The 20,737-nt window shown below is 45.3% G+C and overlaps 1 protein-coding gene across 1 annotated transcript in view; it reads left to right on the forward strand.

Annotated features, from left to right (window-relative positions):
• The window catches only part of LOC110488025 (cyclin-dependent kinase 6), a 73,108-nt gene that overhangs the window by 44,313 nt on the left and 8,058 nt on the right, over positions 1-20,737 (forward strand). The window contains exon 5 of the mRNA XM_036971023.2: positions 10,694-10,803. Within this exon, the coding sequence (XP_036826918.1) occupies positions 10,694-10,803 (110 nt within the window). The remainder of the gene's footprint in view (positions 1-10,693; positions 10,804-20,737) is intronic.

Genomic DNA, 20,737 nt, shown 5'->3' on the forward strand with positions numbered 1-20,737 from the left:
CCCCTCCTTTACTCCTCTCTTCCTCTCTTTCTCTCCTCCTATACTCCTCAACTCCTCTCTTTCTCTCCTCCTTTACTCCTCAACTCCTCTCTTTCTCTCTTTATCTCCTTTTTTCCTCTCCTCCTTTACTCCCCTCTCCCTCTCTCTCTCTCCTCCTTTACTCCTCAACTCCTCTCTTTCTCTCCTCCTTTACTCATCTCTTCCTCTCTTTCTCTCCTCCTTTACTCCTCTCTTCCTTTACTCCTCAACTCCTCTCTTTCTCTCCACCTTTACTCCTCAACTCCTCTCTTTCTCTCCTCCTTTACTCCTCTCTTCCTTTACTCATCAACGCCTCTCTTTCTCTCCTCCTTTACTCCTCAACTCCTCACTTTCTCTCCTTTACTCCTCGCTTTCTGTCCGTTACTCCTCAACTCCTCTCTTCCTCTCTATCTCTCCTCCTTTACTCCTTAACCCCTCTCTTTCTCTCCTCCTTTACTCCTCTCTTTCTCTTTTATCTCCTCCTTTACTCCTCTCTTCCTCTCTTTCTCCTCCTTTACTCCTCTCTTCCTCTCCTGCTTTGCTCCTCAACTCCTTTCCTTCCCCCTCCTTTACTCATCTCTTCCTCTCTTTCTCTCCTCCTTTACTCCTCAACTCCTCTCTTTCTCTCTTTATCTCCTACCTTCCTCCTTTTCTCTCCTCCTTTACTCATATCTTCCTCTCTTTCTCTCCTCCTTTACGTCTCTCTTCCTCTCCTCCTTTACTCCTCTCTTCCTCTCCTCTTTTACTCCTTTACTCCTCTCTTCCTCGCTTTCTCTCCTCCTTTACTCCTCTCTTCCTCCTTTTCTCTCCTCCTTTACTCCTCAACTCCTCTCTTCCTCTCCTACTCTCTTCCTCTCTTTCTCCCCTCCTTTACTACTCCCTTCCTCTCTTTCTCTCCTCCTTTACTCCTCAACTCCTCTCTTTCTCTCCTCCTTTACTCCTCTCTTCCTCTTTTTCTCTCCTCCTATATGCCTAAACTCCTCTCTTTCTCTCCTCCTTTACTCCTCTGTTCCTTTACTCCTCAACGCCTCTCTTTCTCTCCTCCTTTACTCCTCAACTCCTCTCTTTCTCTCCACCTTTACTCCTCAACTCCTCTCTTTTTCTCCTCCTTTACTCCTCTCTTCCTCTCCTCCTTTACTCCTCTCTTCCTCCTTTTCTCTCCTCCTTTACTCCTCAACTCCTCTCTTTCTCTCCTCCTTTACTCCCCTCTTCCTTTACTCCTCAACTCCTCTCGTTCTCTCCTCCTTTACTCATCTCTTCCTCTTTTCTCTCCTCCTTTACTCCTCTCTTCCTCCCTTTCTCTCCTCTCTTTCTCCTCCTCAACTCCTCTCTTCCTCTATTTCTCTCCTCCTTTACTCCTTGACCCCTCTCTTTCTCTCCTCCTTTACTCCACTCTTTTTCTTTTATCTCCTCCTTTACTCCTCTCTTCCTCTCTTCCTCCTCCTTTACTCCTCTCTTCCTCTCCTGCTTTACTCCTCAACTCCTTTCCTTCCCCCCTCCTTTACTCATCTCTTCCTCTATTTCTCTCCTCCTTTACTCCTCTCTTCCTCTTTTCTCTCCTCCTTTACTCCCCTCTTCCTCCTTTTCTCTCCTCCTTTACTCCTCAACTCCTCTCTTCCTCTCCTCCTTTACTCCTCCCTTACTCTCTTTCTCTCCTCGTTTACTCCTCAACTCCTCTCTATATCTCCTCTTTTTCTCCCCTCCTTTACTCCTCTCTTCCTCTCTTTCTCTCCTCCTATACACCTCAACTCCTCTCTTTCTCTCCTCCTTTACTCCTCAACTCCTCTCTTTCTCTCTTTATCTCCTTTTTTCCTCTCCTCCTTTACTCCCCTCTCCCTCTCTCTCTCTCCTCCTTTAATCCTCTCTTTCTCTCCTCCTTTACTCCTCCCTTCCTCTCTTTCTCTCCTCCTTTACTCCTCAACTCCTCTCTTTATCTCCTCTCTTTCTCTCCTCCTAAACTACTCTCTTTCTCTCCTCCTTTCCTTCCCCCCTCCTTTACTCATCTCTTCCTCTCTTTCTCTCCTCCTTTACTCCTCAACTCCTCTCTTTCTCTCTTTATCTCCTACCTTCCTCCTTTTCTCTCCTCCTTTACTCCTCTCTTCCTCGCATATTCTCCTCCTTTACTCCCCTCTTCTTCACTTTCTCTCCTCCTTTACTCCTCTCTTCCTCTATTTCTCTCCTCCTTTACTCCTATCTTCCTCCTTTTCTCTCCTCCTTTACTCCTCAACTCCTCTCTTCCTCTCCTCCTTTACTCCCTTCCTCTCTTTCTCTCCTCCTTTACTCCTCAACTCCTCTCTTTATCTCCTCTCTTTCTCTCCTCCTTTACTCCTCTCTTCCTCTCTTTCTCTCCTCCTATTATACCCGTAAACTCCTCTCTTTCTCTCCTCCTTTAGTCCTCTCTTCCTTTACTCCTCAACTCCTCTCTTTCTCTCCACCTTTACTCCTCAACTCCTCACTTTTCTCCTCCTTTACTCCTCTCTTCCTCTTTTCTCTCTTCCTTTACTCCTCAACTCCTCTCTTTCTCTCCTCCTTTACTCCTCAACTCCTCGCTTTTTCTCCTCCTTTACTCCCCCTCTTCCTTTACTCCTCAACTCCTCTCGTTCTCTCCTCCTTTACTCATCTCTTCCTCTTTTCTCTCCTCCTTTACTCCTCTCTTCCTCCTTTTCTCTCCTCCTTTACTCCTCAAGTCCTCTCTTCCTCTCCTCCTTTACTCCTCTCTTCCTTTACTCCTCAACTCCTCTCTTTCTCTCCTCCTTTACTCCCCTCTTCCTTTACTCCTCAACTCCTCTCGTTCTCTCCTCCTTTACTCATCTCTTCCTCTTTTCTCTCCTCCTTTACTCCTCTCTTCCTCCTTTTCTCTCCTCTCTTTCTCCTCCTCAACTCCTCTCTTCCTCTATTTCTCTCCTCCTTTACTCCTTGACCCCTCTCTTTCTCTCCTCCTTTACTCCACTCTTTCTCTTTTATCTCCTCCTTTACTCCTCTCTTCCTCTCTTCCTCCTCCTTTACTCCTCTCTTCCTCTCCTGCTTTACTCCTCAACTCCTTTCCTTCCCCCCTCCTTTACTCATCTCTTCCTCTATTTCTCTCCTCCTTTACTCCTCTCTTCCTCTTTTCTCTCCTCCTTTACTCCTCTCTTCCTCCTTTTCTCTCCTCCTTTACTCCTCAACTCCTCTCTTCCTCTCCTCCTTTACTCCTCCCTTACTCTCTTTCTCTCCTCGTTTACTCCTCAACTCCTCTCTATATCTCCTCTTTTTCTCCCCTCCACCTCCTTTCATCCTCCCTCTCCCTCTCTCTCTCTCCCTCCCTTACTCCTCAACTCCTCTCTTTCTTCCTCCTTCACTCATTCCTTCCTCTCTTTCTCTCCTCCTTTGACCTCTCTTTCCTTTACTCCTCACTCCTCTCTCCTCACCTTTACTCCTCAACTCCTCTCTTTCTCTCCTCCTTTACTCCTCTCTTCCTTTCTTTCTCTTCCTTCACTCCTTCTTCCTTTCTCTCCTCCTTTACTCTCTCTCTCTTCCTCCTTTACTCCTCCCTTCCTCTCTTTCTTCCTCCTTTACTCCTTACTTCTCTCTCTCTTTATCTCCTAATCCTTCCTTCCTCCTAAAAACTACTCTCTTTCTCTCCTCCTTTCCTTCCCCCCTCCTTTACTCATCTCTTCCTCCTTTCTTCCTCCTTTACTCCTCAACTCCTCTCTTTCTCTCTTTATCTCTCTCACCTTCCTCCCTCCTCCACCCTCCTTCCTCTAAATTCCCTCCCTTCTCACTCCTCAACTCCTCTCTTTCTCCTCCTTACACACTTCTCTTTCTCTCTCCTTCACTCCTTCCTCTCCTCTTTTACTCCTCCATCCTCTCTCTCTCTCTCTCTACCTCTCTCTCTCCTCCTTTACTCACTCTCTCTCTCCCTCTCCTCCTTTACTCCTCCCTTACTCTCTTTCTCTCCCGCTCACTCCAACTCCTCTCTATATTCCTCCTTTCTCCCCCTCCTTGTCTCCTCTTCCTCTCTCTCTCCCTATACTCCTCAACTCCTCTCTTTCTTCCTCCTTTACTCCTCAACTCCTCTCTTTCTCTCTTTATCCCTCTCTCCCTCTCCTCCTTCACTCCCCTCTCCCTCTCTTTCTCTCTCCTCCTTTACTCCTCAACTCCTCTCTTTTACTCCTCCTTTACTCCTCTCTCCTTTACTCCTCAACTCCTCTCTCTCCACCCTTCATCCTCAACTCCTCTCTTTCTCTCCTCCTTTACTCCTCTCTTCCTCTCCTCCTTTACTCCTCTCTCTCTCTCTCCTCCTTTACTCCCCTCTCCCTCTCGTTCTCTCCTTCTTTACACCTCTCTTTCTCTTCCTCCTTTACTCCTCAACTCCTCTCTTCTATCCTCCTTTACTCCTCAACTCCTCTCTTTCTCTCCCTCCTTTACTCCTCTCTTTCTCTCCTCTTTACTTCTACTCTCTCTCTCTCTCTATCTTCCTTTTCTCCTCTTACTTCTCTAACTCCTCTCTTTCTCTCTTTCTTCCTTCCTCCTTCCTTCCCCCCTCCTTTACTCTATCTCTTCCTCTCTTTCTCTCCTCCTTTACTCCTCAACTCCTCTCTTTCTCTCTTTATCTCCTACCTTCCTCCCTTTCTCTCCTCCTTTACTCATATCTTCCTCTCTTTCTTCCTTCCTCCTTTACGTTTCTCTTTCTCTCCTCTTTTACTCCTCCTCCCTCTCATTCTCCTCCTTTATCCTCTCTTCTTCACTTTCTCTCCTCCTTTACTCCTCTCTTCCTCTATTTCTCCTCCCTTCACTCCTCCCCTCCCTCTCTTTCTCCCCCCATTTACTCCTCAACTCCTCCATCTCCTCTCTTTCTCTCTCCTTCATTCCTCTCTTTCTCTCTCCTCCTTTACTCCTCTCTTCCTTTCTCCCTGCATATCCTTAAACTCCTCTCTTTCTCTCTCCTTCACTCCTCACTCCTCTCTTTTCTCCTCCTTTATTCCTCTCTTCCTTACTCCTCAACTCCTCACTCTTTCTCCTCCTTCACTGCTCTCTTCCTTCTTTTTTCCTTACTCCTCCACTCTTCTCTTCTCTCCCTTCATCCTCCCCTCCCTCTCTTATTCTCTCTTCCTTCACTCCTCAACTCCTCTCTTTCTCTCCTCCTTTCACCTCTCTTTCTCTCTCCCTCTCTCACCTTCCTTCCTCTCCTCCTATACCCTTGTACTTTCTTTCTCCTCCCTCTCACTCCTCATCCTCCTCTTTTTCTCCTCCTTTATTCCTCTCTTCCTTTCACTCCTCACTCTCTCTTTCTTCCTCCTTTACTCCTCTGTTCCTTTACTCCTCAACGCCTCTCTTTCTCTCCTCCTATACCCCTGCAACTCTCTCTCTCCCTTCACTCCTCTCTTCCTTACTCTATCAACGCCTTCTCTCTCCTCCTTTACTCCTCAACTCTCTTTCTCTTCATTCCCCTCTCCCTCTCGTTCTCTCCTCCTTTACTCCTCAACTCCTCTCTCTCGCCCCTTTACTCCTCAACTCCTCTCTTTCTCTCGCCTCCTTTCCTCCTCTCTTTCTCTCCTCCTTTACTCCCCTCTCCCTCTCTGTCTCTCCTCCTTTACTCCTCAACTCCTCTCTTTTTCTCCTCCTTTACTCCTCTTCCTTTACTCCTCAACTCCTCTCTTTCTCTCTCCACCTTTACTCCTCAGCTCCTCTCTTTCTCTCCTCCTTTACTCCTCTCTTCCTCTCTTTCTCTCTCCTCCTTTACTTCTCTTCCTCTCTTCCTCTCCTCCTTTACTCCCCTCTCCCTCGCTTTTTCCTCACTCCTCAACTCCTCTCTTTCTTTACACCTCTCTTTCTCTCCTCCTTCATCCTTCCTCTCCCCCTCTTTTACCTCAACTCCTCTCTTTCTCTCCTTCTTCACACCTCTCTTTCTCTCCTCCTTTACTCCTCAACTCCTCTCTTCCTCTCCTCCTTTACTCCTCCTTACTCTTCTTCCTCTCTCCGTTTACTCCTCATCCTCTCTATATCTCCTGCTCTTTTCCTCACCCTCCTTCCTCTCTTTCTCTCCCTATACTTCTCAACTCCTCTCTTCCTCCTCCTTTACTCCTCAACTCCTCTCTTTCTCTCTTTATCTCCTCTCTTCCTCTCCTCCTTTACTCCCCTCTCCCTCTCTTTCTCTCCTCCTTTTCTCCTCAACTCCTCTCTTTTACTTCTCTCTTACTTCTCTTCCTTTACTCCTCAACTCCTCTCTTTCTCTCCACCTTTATTCCTCAACTCCTCTCTTTCTCTCCTCCTTTACTCCTCTCTTCCTCTCCTCCTTTACTTCTTCTTCCTCCTTCCTTCATCCTCCCTCTCCCTCCCTTTCTCCTTCTTTACATCTTCTTTCTCCCCTTCACTCCTCAACTCCTCTCTTTGATTCTCTCTTTACCTCTCTACTCTCTCTTTCTCTCCTCCTTTACTCCTCTCTTTCTCTCTCTCTTTACTGTCTTATTCTTCCTTCCTTCTTTACACCTCTCTTTCTCTCCTCCTTTACTCTCAGTCTCCTCTTTCTCTCCTTTACTCCTCTCTTCCTGTTCCTTACTCCTCAACTCCTCTCTTCCTCTCTATCTCTCCCTTCCACCCTCAACTCCTCTCTTCCCCTCCCTCTCACTCTCTTTCTCTCTCTCTCTCTCTTTCTCCTCCTCAACTCCTCCTCCTTGATTCCTCCTCACCTGGACCCCCTCCTCTCTCCTCCTCCTTACTCCACTCTTCTCATCTCCTCCTTTACTCCTCTCTTCCTCTCTTCTTCCTCTACTTCTCTTCCTCTCCTGCTTTACTCCAACCCTCTTTCCTTCCCCCCTCCTTTACTCATCTCTTCCTCTATTTCTCTCCTCCTTTACTCTACTCTCTCTCTTTCTCTCTTTATCTCCTACCTTCCTCCTCCTCCTTTACTCATATCTTCCTCTCTTTCTCTCCTCCTTTACGTTTCTCTTCCTCGCTTTCTCTCCTCCTTTCTCCTCCTTCCTGATTTCTCTCCTCCTTTACTCCTGCTTCCTCCCTTCCTCTCTCCATCATCCTCAACTCCTCTCTTCCTCTCTTTCTCTCCTTCACTCCTCAACTCCTCTCTTTCTCTCCTCCTTTACTCCTCCCTTCCTCTCTTTCTTCCTTCCTCCCTTCACTCCTCAACTCCTCTCTTTCTCTCCCTCTCTTTCTCTCCTCCTTTACTCCTCTCTTTCTCTCTCTCCTTCTCATTTTCCTTCCTTCCTTCCTCTCTTTCTCCTCCTATACGCCTAAACTCCTCTCTTCCTCTCATCCTTTACTCCTCTTCCTCTCCTCCTTTACTCCTAACTCCTTTCTTTCTCTCCTCCTTTACTCCTCTCTTCCTCTCCTCCTTTACTCCTTCCCTCCTCCTTCACTCTCTCTACTTCTTCTTCTCCTTCACTCCTCTCTTCCTCTCCTCCTTTACTCCTCAACTCCTATCTTTCTCTCCTCCTTTACTCCTCTTCCTCTCATCCTTTACTCTTCCTCTCCTCCTTTACTCCTCAACTCCTTTCTTTCTCTCCTTTACTCCTCTCTTTCTCTCCTCCTTTACTCCTCTCTTCCTCTCCTCCTTTACTCCTCAACTCCTCTCTTTGCTCCTCCTTTACTCCTCTCTTCCTCTTTTCTCTCCTCCTTTACTCCTCTCTTCCTCCTTTTCTCTCCTCCTTTAACTTCTCAACTACTCTCTTCCTCTCCTCTTTACCTTCCTCACTCTCTTTCTCTCTCCTCGTTTACTCCTCTCAACTCCTCTCTATATCTCCTCTCTCCCTCCCTTCACTCCTTCTCCTTCCTGATACTCCAACTCCTCTCTTTCTCTCCTCCTTTACTCTCATCCTCCTCCTCTCTCTATCTCCTCCTTCCTCTCCTCCTTTACCTCCCTCTCCCTCTCCTTTCTCCCTCCTTTACTCCTCAACTCCTCTCTTTTACTTCTCCTTCACTCTCTTCTTCCTTTAACTCCTCAACTCCTCCTCTACCTTTATTCTCCTTAACTCCTCTCTTTCTCTCCTCCTTTACTCCTCTCTTTCTTCCCTCCTTTACTCCTCTCTCCTTCCTCCTTTACTCCTCTCTTCCTCTCTTTCTCTCCTCCTTCTTCACTCCCCTCTCCCTCTCGTTCTCTCCTTCTTTACACCTCTCTTCTTCCTCTCTCCTTCACCAGCCTCCTTCTTTCTTATCCTCCTTTACTCCTCAACTCCTCTCTTTCTCTCCTCCTTTACTCCTCTCTTTCTCCTCTCCTCTTTACTCCTCAACTCCTCTCTTCTCTCCTTATATTTCTCCTTCCTTCCGCTCCCTTCACTCCTCTACTCTCTCTTTCTCTCTACTCTACTCCTCGCTCCTTCCTGTCCGTTCACCCCTCACTCCTTCCTCTTCTATCTCTCCACCTTTACTCCTCCCCTTCACTCCTCCTCTTTACTCCTCTCTTTCTCTCCTCCTCTTCTCTCCTCCTTTACCTCCCCTCTCCCTCTGTTCTCTCCTTCTTTACACCTTCTCAACCTCTTTCTATCCTCCTTACTCCTCAACTCCTCACATTCTCACACCATACCTCCTCTTTCTTCCTCTCTCTTCCTCTACACTCCACACTATACACAACAACAAACACCACACAACTCTCAAACCACCCCCTCACAAAACAACCACCAAAACACCACACTATACCTAACACCACCACCACACAACCACACCACTACCAAAACACACCACACATAACACCACCTAACCAACCAACCACAAACACACAAACACACAACACCTCCACAACTACACACAACACCACACCAAACACCACTCAACCAAACACCATCAAACTCCACACAAACAAATAACACCACCAAACCACCACACATCCACAACAACAACACCCAAACACCATCAAAACACCCACCAAACACCACCACCAACACCACAACCACAAAACAACCACCAACACAAACACACAAACACACCACACCACCAAAACAACACCAACTCAACACAAACAACCACCAACAACACACCCTCACAACCACAACACACAAACACACAAAAACACCTACCACAACCACCAATCAACACCAAACACCACCCACACAACCAACACAAACACACCAACTCACCCCACACAAACACACAAACACACCACACAACCACACAACACCACCAACAACACCACCAACCACACACACCACAATAACACAACACCAAACACCACACAACCACACAAACAACCACCAACTCACCACCAAAACACAAACCACCTCCTCCTTTACCACCTCCTTCCTCCTTATCCTTCACTCATAACTTCCTCTCTTCTCTCCTCCTTTACGTAACTCCTCAACTCCCTCTTTCCTCCTTTACTCCTACTCCTCAAACCTCCTTTCTTTCTCTCCTCCTTTACTCCTCTCTTTCTCTCCTCCTTTACTCCTCCTTTCTCTCCTCCTTTACTACTCCTCCTTACTCCTCTCCTTCTCTCCTCCTTACTCCTCAACTCCTCTCTTTCTCTCCTCCTTTACTCCTCTCTTCCTCTCTTTCTCTCCTCCTTTACTCCTCAACTCCTCTCTTTCTCTCCTCCTTTACTCCTCAACTCCTATCTCTCTCCTCCTTTAATCCTCTCTTCCTCTCCTCCTTTACTCCTCTCTTCCTCTCTTTCTCTCATCCTTTACTCCTCAACTCCTTTCTTTCTCTCCTTTACTCCTCTCTTTCTCTCCTCCTTTACTCCTCAACTCCTCTCTTTCTCTCTTTATCTCCTCTCTTCCTCCTTTTCTCTCCTCCTTTACTCCTATCTTCCTCTCTTTCTCTCCTCCTTTACTCCTCCCTTCCTCTATTTATCTCCTCCTTTACTCCTCTCTTCCTCTCCTCCTATATTCCCCTCTTCCTCTCTTTCTCTCCTCCTTTAATCCTCTCTTCCTCTCCTCCTTTACTCCTTTCTTCCTCTCTTTCTCTCATCCTTTACTCCTCAACTCCTTTCTTTCTCTCCTTTACTCCTCTCTTTCTCTCCTCCTTTACTCCTCAACTCCTCTCTTTCTCTCTTTATCTCCTCTCTTCCTCCTTTTCTCTCCTCCTTTACTCCTATCTTCCTCTCTTTCTCTCCTCCTTTACTCCTCCCTTCCTCTATTTATCTCCTCCTTTACTCCTCTCTTCCTCTCCTCCTATATTCCCCTCTTCCTCTCTTTCTCTCCTCCTTTAATCCTCTCTTCCTCTCCTCCTTTACTCCTTTCTTCCTCTCTTTCTCTCCTCCTTTACTCCTCAACTCCTCTCTTCCTCTCTTTCTCTCCACCTTTACTCCTCTCTTCCTCCTTTTCTCTCCTCCTTTAATCCTCTCTTCCTCTCTTTCTCTCCTCCTTTACTCCTCTCTTCTTCTCTTTCTCTCCTTTACTCCTCAACTCCTTTCTTTCTCTCCTCCTTTACTCATCTCTTTCCTCTCTTTCGCCCCTCCTTTACTCTTCAACCCCTCTCTTTCTCTCCTCCTTTACTCCTCTCTTTCTCTCCTCCTTTACTCCTCTCTTTCTCTACTCCTTTACTCCTCCCTTCCTCCTTTTCTCTCCTCCTTTACTCCTCTCTTCCTCTCCTCCTTTACTCCTTAGCTCCTCTCCTCTCGTCCTCTCCAACTCATTATCAGGAAGGTGTTCATAATGTTTGGTATACTCAGTGTGTTGATTGTGTGTGTGTGTGTGTGTGTGTGTGTGTGTGTGTGTGTGTGTGTGTGTGTGTGTGTGTGTGTGTGTAGGTGGTGACGTTGTGGTACAGAGCCCCAGAGGTGTTGCTCCAGTCCAGCTATGCCACCCCAGTTGACTTGTGGAGTGTGGGCTGTATCTTCGCTGAGATGTTCAGGAGAAGGTGAGTGGTCCTGGTACACAGCGCGCACACACACACACACACACACACACACACACTGTTAGTGGGCTGGCTCATTCTCTCCCTCACACACACACACACACACACACACACACACACACACACACACACACACACACACACACACATGTTAGTAGGTTGTCTCTCTCTCACACACATACACACACACAGGTGTCACGCTGTCCTCCAGCTGTCACGCTGTCCTCCTCATACCACTTTTAAAACAGAGTCCAGCTGTCACGCTGTCCTCCTCATACCACTTTTAAAACAGAGTCCAGCTGTCACACTGTCCTCCTCATACCACTTTTAAAACAGAGTCCAGCTGTCACGCTGTCCTCCTCATACCACTTTTAGTCCAACTGTCACACTCCCCTCACACACATAGCAGCTGTGTTTGAGGTCATTCACCAATTACAGAACATACTGCTCTCTGTAACGGTCAACCCGGTGTTTGTATAGATCTTATCAAGAAAGGTCATGTCATCATTTAGCCAACAGCACACAACAACCTGTGTAACATTGATTAGTGGCGGTTCACTCATTGCCTTGTGTATGAGGCTAAATGAAGAGACATATCTCAGAAGTCATCGGAGCCAATGTGTCTGCCTAGTTCTTTTTCCCCATTACAACATAGCCAGTGCCTTGTTCACACCAAGACTGCCTGTGCTGTCATGCCATATGCGTCCCAAATGGCACCCTTATCCCTACATATTGCACTACTTTTGACCAGGGCTCATATGGCTCAGCTCAAAGTAGTGCATTTTATAAAGAATAGGATGCCATTGGTTACCCACACATATTGTCATTGGGAAGCCATACATCTGACCACTGGTACAGAAACACATGGGAACTGTTTACAACGTTGTTCTGAAGACCTACACTTGTAGGATCTTAATTTGAGCTAGTTTGCTACAGCAGGAAAATAATCCTTCATCAACAAGAAATGTTAATTATTATGTTGATCATAACGAATGGACGTTTTTTTGTAGGGAATGATACATTTGAAGTTAGGGTGGTAATTACAAACTTTAGAAGCCTTTTTAAAAAGTTGAATTCATTACAAGTTTGCATTTCCTTCTGTGCAGGAAAATTCTCATAAACAAAAGAGTAATCAAATTAAGATCCTTCATCGGCAGTGCAGTTGTTTCATAATTATTATTTTTTAGGTACGCAAAAATAATAATCTCCTGAAGTTCCTTTTCCTGATTGCATTTTACGTACATACAAGACACAATGTGATGGTAAGGCATCATATATCAGGTTTGAAGAAGTGGAAAGGAATGTTACATGACAAATCGAACTGCTGTATGTTTTTCATGGAATTATTCGACTTGGGCATTTCCTCACACATATATAATGTCATTTTCTGCCACCTGGCAAGATGATTGCGACCGGTGGTAAATTTTGTGTCAGTTTGGTTATCAAACCATTAATGAAATTCCACCACAGTGGGCTGTGGTTGCAAGCAACGGAGGATCCAGTTTCTTGATATAGCTATTTGTCAGTTTGTGGTGGAACATACTTCCTCTACTGGAATCCAAGCTGTTAATCAATCCTCCCTCACATCAGAAAAAGACATGCAATGATAAATGAATATTCCTCTACTATAGAGTTTGTGTATATGTTATTGTTTTGTGCTTGTGAATGAACATGAGGGAGAGCGGGGTAGGTTACTGGTGTAACAGATAAGCTTTCACTAGCTCCCAAATGACACCGGCTGTGCCCCAATTCCCAAATGGCACCCTATTCAATATATAGTGCACTACTCTTGACCAGAGCCCTATGCGGTCATGTAAAGTAGTACACTAAATAGGAAATAGGGTAACATTTGAGACACTGTTATGGTAGGGAGCGGTGCCAACGGGGAGGGATCTGTCATTCATTTCTGTCCATCTGTACAGCGAGACACACGTCTCCCCTCTCAGTAAGGACGGACACAGGTAGGAGTCTTAGGAGACCAAGGTGTGTGTGTGTATGAGTGAGTATGTGAGGGATGTGTGCGTGGATAGAAACGTGTGTGTGTGTGTGTGTGTGTGTGTGTGTGTGTGTGTGTGTGTGTGTGTGTGTGTGTGTGTGTTTGTGTGTACAGTACAATGTGTGTGTTGATTTCCCTGCTGTAGCCCAATGACACAGATCATGGCTGATTATTCCCCATTGTCCTGGAGAGGATGTGGTGGGCTGGGTTTTCACATAACACTGATGTCACAGGCTGAGGACGGACGGATGGACAGATGGACAGCTGGGATGGCGGAGAGAGGACAGAGCTTTGTCTTGTGATTCAGATATCCTGTCTCTTTCTCCAAGAGCACCCTGGGTGACATTGCAAACCTTGTGGTTGTGTCCCAAAATAGGGTTCTGGTCAAAAGTAGTTCACTATATATTGAATAGGGTGCCATTTGGGACATGCCCAATGTTTAATGTAGTAGGGAATTGTCATGGTTATTGAAGGGGAACTCAGGGAAAATTCTTGGTTGTCCACACCAAGCCTATAGTAATCATATCCATAGCAATTCATTTCAATGGGACTCTCTGACTTCATCACTTACAGTGTATCTGACCATAGATTGATCATAGATAGACCATAGATTGATGACCACTTGAGATCCCTGTGGTCTTTCCCTGGCATTAGTCTCTCTATGTCTGTCTCTATGTCCCTGTCTCTATCTGTCCCTGTCTCTCTATGTCTCTGTCTCTCTCTGTCCCTGTCTCTCTCTGTCTCTGTCTCTCTGTCTCTTCTTATGCATTGTTTCATTGTAATGGTAAGAGGGATCCTCTATGTACGTATGAATGTTAGAACTGTTGCTCTGTGTGTGTGTGTGTGTGTGTGTGTGTGTGTGTGTGTGTGTGTGTGTTGTTTGAAGCCCAGGGTTGAGGTCAGGGGGGTTCTGAAGGCACCATGAAAAAACATATGATCCATTTTATGACCTGGGAAAAAATATTTGAATGTACTATTGTAAATTTAACCTTCACCAGGAAATTCTGGTAAGGCTTTAGGGTGTATTTTATTTGAACTACACCCACCCATGGTTTCACTTTGCGTGTGGCCCATATGGCACTCTATTTCCTCATTTCTATAGATAACTACTTTTGTCCAGAGCCCTATGGGTCCTTGTCAAAGGTAGTGCACTGTATAGGGAATAGGGTGCCATTTGGGACGCAGGCCTTTCCTCACAGTACCTTACTAACACAACTGTGGATGTTCTCACAATGCTACTCTAACACAACTGTGGATGTTCTCACAATGCTACTCTAACACAACTGTGGATGTTCTCACAATGCTACTCTAACACAACTGTGGATGTTCTCACAATGCTACTCTAACACAACTGTGGATGTTCTCACAATGCTACTCTAAAGCCTTCCACATGCAGAACGTGTGTGCTGCATACTCCCTTAAAAGACCTTCGCTTGAAAAATGAGTAAAACGCAGCAATAGTACTGTTGGTCCACCTTCCGTTTCCATTTAGTAGACGGTCTTATCCAGAGCACCTCACATGTTCATTCTGGTCCCACCTGGGAATCAAACCCACAACCCTGACATTGCAAACACCATGCTCTAACAACTGAGCTACACGGGATTATTTTGAGATGCTGTAGCCTGTATACACATCCTCAAAATAATCAGAATTAATCTAAGCTAACTCAAGAAATATGTCATTCATTTTTACATGGTTTTTTGTAGAGGAGATCTTAGATGCACAATTTTACATCTAACTAAGATGTTTGAGGCAGTATTTCACAGGTGAACAAATTTGCATGAAAACGATTCGTCACTCATTGAATGACAATAAACACTTGATTGAAGAATCCCTACTGTTGACCAATCACAGACGAAGGGGTGTAGACTTTGGCTACCGACATCAGCTTGCCTCAATAAAAAATGTGTGCAAGAATTGCCGAAAAACCCCTTGCCGAAAGCCAAAAACGACAAAAATTTCACAATATGTCATTATAATATATGCACAAACTGCTCCGGACTGTTTCAGATGGGAAGCATGCGGACGCCTTTAAAGAACTATGGATGTCCACATCTTACTATACTAACACACCTATGGCTCCTTTCACACCATTCTCCACACCATTCTCCTCACCATCCCAGCAATGACACTCACAACCCTACCCCGGAGAACCTTTTTTAAACATGATTTAGATGTTTTTCCTCCTTTATTTCTTAGATGGTTATGTATTTTACATCGATACAACATATTGATAACGCTTCATGCAAAGTTAAAAGTCTTTGAAGCATATTGGTCATCATCACAATCTTAAACAACTGGTATACAACTTTTATACAACTGGTATACAACTGGTATACAACTTTTATACAACTGGTATACAACTGGTATACAACTGGTATACAACTTTTATACAACTGGTATACAACTGGTATACAACTGGTATACAACTGGTATACAACTGGTATACAACTGGTATACAACTTTTATGCAACTATTCACAACAATCTTTCTGCAAAAGGCCTGACATTTATATACATACAGCTCTCCTATTCACATCAAGATGATCCATTCACATTCTGATCCCATAGTCAGATCACACATTCTGATCCCATAGTCAGATCACACATTCTGATCCCATAGTCAGATCACACATTCTGATCCCATAGTCAGACCACACATTCTGATCACATAGTCAGATCACACATTCTGATTCTATAGTCAGACCACACATTCTGATCCCATAGTCAGATCACACATTCTGATCTCATAGTCAGATCACACATTCTCATCCCATAGTCAGATCTGACATCTGATCCCATAGTCAGATCACACATTCTGATCTCATAGTCAGATCACACATTCTCATCCCATAGTCAGATCTGACATCTGATCCCATAGTCAGATCGGACATCTGATCCCATAGTCAGATCTGACATCTGATCCCATAGTCAGATCGGACATCTGATCCCATAGTCAGATCGGACATCTGATCCCATAGTCAGATCTGACATCTGATCCCATAGTCAGATCTGACATCTGATCCCTAGCCTTGTTAGCACAGAGAAGAGGGGAACTCTGGATTGTCTGGTCTGTTAGCATCCTGCTGTAAGGAGAGGACAGAGACAAGGCTAGGTATATATGTGTGTATGCATGTGTGTGTGTGCATGTGTTTGTGTTTGCGTTAGTGTGTGTGGATAAGACAGGCTAGGTGGGGTCTTGTGAGTCTCCCTGGGACACAATGAGCTTGTGTGTTCAGGACCTGGCTCCTGGCCAACTCTGCCTGGAGGTAGAAGGCAGGACCTTTGATGTCTCTGTACAGCACCCCTCGTTCACTTTCTCTCTCTCTGACCTGCAGATGATTAAGGTGGCTTTTTAAAAGGCCACCTGTTACAGATTAAAGGGCACCTGGGAACAGCCTCTGACTGAGTCAGAGAGAGCAAGAGAGAGAGAAAGAAAGAAATCAATGTACCCAAACAACAAGTGTGCAGATAAAATTGGCAATAAACCCACATATTTCTTTCCTCAGGGCTGTGGGGTGAGACAGGGATGGAGCTTGAGTCCCATCCTCTTCAACATTTATATCAATTAATTGGTGAGGGCACTAGAACAGTCTGCAGCACCCGGCCTCACCCTACTAGAATCCAAAGTCAAATGTCTGCTGTTTGCAGATTACCTGGTGCTTCTGTCCCCAACCAAGGAGGGCCTACAGCAGCACCTAGATCTTCTGCACAGATTATGTCAGACCTGGGCCCTGACAGTAAATCTCAGTAAGACAAAAATAATGGTGTTCCAAAAAAGATCCAGCAGCCAAGAAAAAAATACACATTTTATCAAGACACTGTGGCCCTAGAGCACACAAAGAATACCTACCTTCGGCCTAAACATCAACACCACAGGTAACAGCCACAAGGCTGTGAACGATCTAAGAGACAAGGCAAGAAAGGCCTTCTATGCCATCAAAAGGAACATTGAACTCAACATCCTAATTAGGATCTGGCTAAAAAATACTTAAATCAGTTATCGAACCCATTGCCCTCCATGGTTGTGAGGTCTGGTGTCCACTCACCAACCAAGAATTCACAAAATGGAACAAACACCAAATGAAGACACTGCATGCAAAATTCTGCAAAAATATACTTTGTGAACAATGCAAAACCCCTAACAATGCATGCAGAGTATAATTAGGAATGTACCCACTAGTTATCAAAATCCAGAAAAGAGCTGTTAAATTCTACAACCACCTAAAAGGAAGCAATGCCCACACATTCCACCACAAAGCCCTCACCTTCAGAAATATTAAACTAGAGAAGAGTCCCCTCAGTTAGCTGGATCAAATCAAACATTGATAAACTCCATATCTGTGCAGTCACTGCAGCAACATGTGTGGCTCGTTGCCATGAGAAAAGGCCAACCAGTAGAGCACAAACAACATTGTAAATACAACCTATATTTATCTATTCATTTATTTTCCCTTTCACACATCAACTATTTGCACATTGTTACAACACTGTACATAGCCAATAATATTACATTTGAAATGTCTATATTATTTTAAAACTTTTGTGCGTGTAATGTTTACTGTTACTTTCCATTATTTATTTCCCTTTTGTTTATTGTCTATTTCACTTGCTTTGGCAATATAAGCATATGTTTATCATGCCAATAAAGCCCTTTGAATTTAATTGAGGGGGAGGCCTCAGCCCCTGTGTTGCATAAATGCTCATTGCTGTTTACTGTAAGGGCCAGGGCTGAAGACATACAGTACATGGAAATAACAGGGCAGGTATCATGACATTTGAAGTGTTTTCAAAAGAAACATTGGTGATCATTCTGGTATAGTTTGTAGTTTTACTCACATTCACATGACTGGCTCAGACACCTCAGACATGAGTAGGTGAGAGATTACTCTACTGTAGTAGACAGAGAAGTCCCCTACCATGACTCTACTGTAGTAGACAGAGAAGTCCCCTACCGTGACTCTACTGTAGTAGACAGAGAAGTCCCCTACCGTGACTCTACTGTAGTAGACAGAGAAGTCCCCTACCGTGACTCTACTGTAGTAGACAGAGAAGTCCCCTACCATGACTTTACTGTAGTAGACAGAGAAGTCCCCTACCATGACTCTACTGTAGTAGACAGAGAAGTCCCCTACCGTGACTCTACTGTAGTAGACAGAGAAGTCCCCTACCGTGACTCTACTGTAGTAGACAGAGAAGTCCCCTACCATGACTCTACTGTAGTAGACAGAGAAGTCCCCTACCGTGACTCTACTGTAGTAGACAGAGAAGTCCCCTACCATTACTCTACTGTAGTAGACAGAGAAGTCCCCTACCGTGACTCTACTGTAGTAGACAGAGAAGTCCCCTACCGTGACTCTACTGTAGTAGACAGAGAAGTCCCCTACCTTCACTCTACTGTAGTAGACAGAGAAGTCCCCTACCATGACTTTACTGTAGTAGACAGAGAAGTCCCCTACCGTGACTCTACTGTAGTAGACAGAGAAGTCCCCTACCGTGACTCTACTGTAGTAGACAGAGAAGTCCCCTACCATGACTCTACTGTAGTAGACAGAGAAGTCCCCTACCGTGACTCTACTGTAGTAGACAGAGAAGTCCCCTACCTTTACTCTACTGTAGTAGACAGAGAAGTCCCCTACCATGACTTTACTGTAGTAGACAGAGAAGTCCCCTACCATGACTTTACTGTAGTAGACAGAGAATTCCCTTACCATTACTCTACTGTAGTAGACAGAGAAGTCCCCTACCGTGACTCTACTGTAGTAGACAGAGAAGTCCCCTACCTTTACTCTACTGTAGTAGACAGAGAAGTCCCCTACCATGACTCTACTGTAGTAGACAGAGAAGTCCCCTACCGTGACTCTACTGTAGTAGACAGAGAAGTCCCCTACCGTGACTCTACTGTAGTAGACAGAGAAGTCCCCTACCGTGACTCTACTGTAGTAGACAGAGAAGTCCCCTACCATGACTTTACTGTAGTAGACAGAGAAGTCCCCTACCATGACTCTACTGTAGTAGACAGAGAAGTCCCCTACCGTGACTCTACTGTAGTAGACAGAGAAGTCCCCTACCGTGACTCTACTGTAGTAGACAGAGAAGTCCCCTACCATGACTCTACTGTAGTAGACAGAGAAGTCCCCTACCGTGACTCTACTGTAGTAGACAGAGAAGTCCCCTACCATTACTCTACTGTAGTAGACAGAGAAGTCCCCTACCGTGACTCTACTGTAGTAGACAGAGAAGTCCCCTACCGTGACTCTACTGTAGTAGACAGAGAAGTCCCCTACCTTCACTCTACTGTAGTAGACAGAGAAGTCCCCTACCATGACTTTACTGTAGTAGACAGAGAAGTCCCCTACCGTGACTCTACTGTAGTAGACAGAGAAGTCCCCTACCGTGACTCTACTGTAGTAGACAGAGAAGTCCCCTACCATGACTCTACTGTAGTAGACAGAGAAGTCCCCTACCGTGACTCTACTGTAGTAGACAGAGAAGTCCCCTACCTTTACTCTACTGTAGTAGACAGAGAAGTCCCCTACCATGACTTTACTGTAGTAGACAGAGAAGTCCCCTACCATGACTTTACTGTAGTAGACAGAGAATTCCCTTACCATTACTCTACTGTAGTAGACAGAGAAGTCCCCTACCGTGACTCTACTGTAGTAGACAGAGAAGTCCCCTACCTTTACTCTACTGTAGTAGACAGAGAAGACCCCTACCATGACTTTACTGTAGTAGACAGAGAAGTCCCCTACCATGACTTTACTGTAGTAGACAGAGAAGTCCCCTACCATGACTCTACTGTAGTAGACAGAGAAGTCCCCTCCCTACATTTACTCTACTGTAGTAGACAGAGAAGTCCCCTACCATGACTCTACTGTAGTAGACAGAGAAGTCCCCTACCATGACTCTACTGTAGTAGACAGAGAAGTCCCCTACCATGATTCTACTGTAGTAGACAGAGAAGTCCCCTACCATGACTTTACTGTAGTAGACAGAGAAGTCCCCTACCGTGACTCTACTGTAGTAGACAGAGAAGTCCCCTACCATTACTCTACTGTAGTAGACAGAGAAGTCCCCTACCATGACTTTACTGTAGTAGACAGAGAAGTCCCCTACCGTGACTCTACTGTAGTAGACAGAGAAGTCCCCTACCATTACTCTACTGTAGTAGACAGAGAAGTCCCTTACCATTACTCTACTGTAGTAGACAGAGAAGTCCCCTACCGTTACTCTACTGTAGTAGACAGAGAAGTCCCCTACCGTTACTCTACTGTAGTAGACAGAGAAGTCCCCTACCATTACTCTACTGTAGTAGACAGAGAAGTCCCCTACCGTTACTCTACTGTAGTAGACAGAGAAGTCCCCTACCGTTACTCTACTGTAGTAGACAGAGAAGTCCCCAGTCTCTCTCTGTTGTCCTCTACAACCAGCACTTGTCTGACTAACTCCCTTCATCAAAGGTTTTCCCCAAATACGTCCATCTCTTAATCATAGCTTTTTGAAGGAAAAAACTGTTTCACTTACTGATAAGCATCAGTACCATTTGTCTCAGGAATCTGAAGCAAATATCATGCAAGTCTGTATCTGCGTGGTTTAGATTGGATAGTAATTAGTCAACAAGCTGTGAATGACACAGAGGGCTGTGTTGACATTCCGCTAATCTAAAGGCTGGACATGTTATGTTAATGCAGCCAACGCAGGAGGAGATCACATCCCTGTTTACTTTCTCACAGTGGACTGGCATGTTGATAAACCTCTCGAAGACATAACCTCACACACACACACGTGTGTGTGCATCCACAAACATAGATTTCACTTACAGACACACGTGCACCTGAACACAAATGCACTCCCTCCCAAACTCCCTCACATACAGTACACACACACTGAACACACACACACACACACACACACACACACACACAAACACAGACAGGC

The sequence above is a fragment of the Oncorhynchus mykiss genome, chromosome 30 (genome assembly GCF_057628025.1).
Source record: "Oncorhynchus mykiss isolate SJ-2025 chromosome 30, ASM5762802v1, whole genome shotgun sequence".
Classification (NCBI taxonomy): Eukaryota; Metazoa; Chordata; class Actinopteri; order Salmoniformes; family Salmonidae; genus Oncorhynchus; species Oncorhynchus mykiss.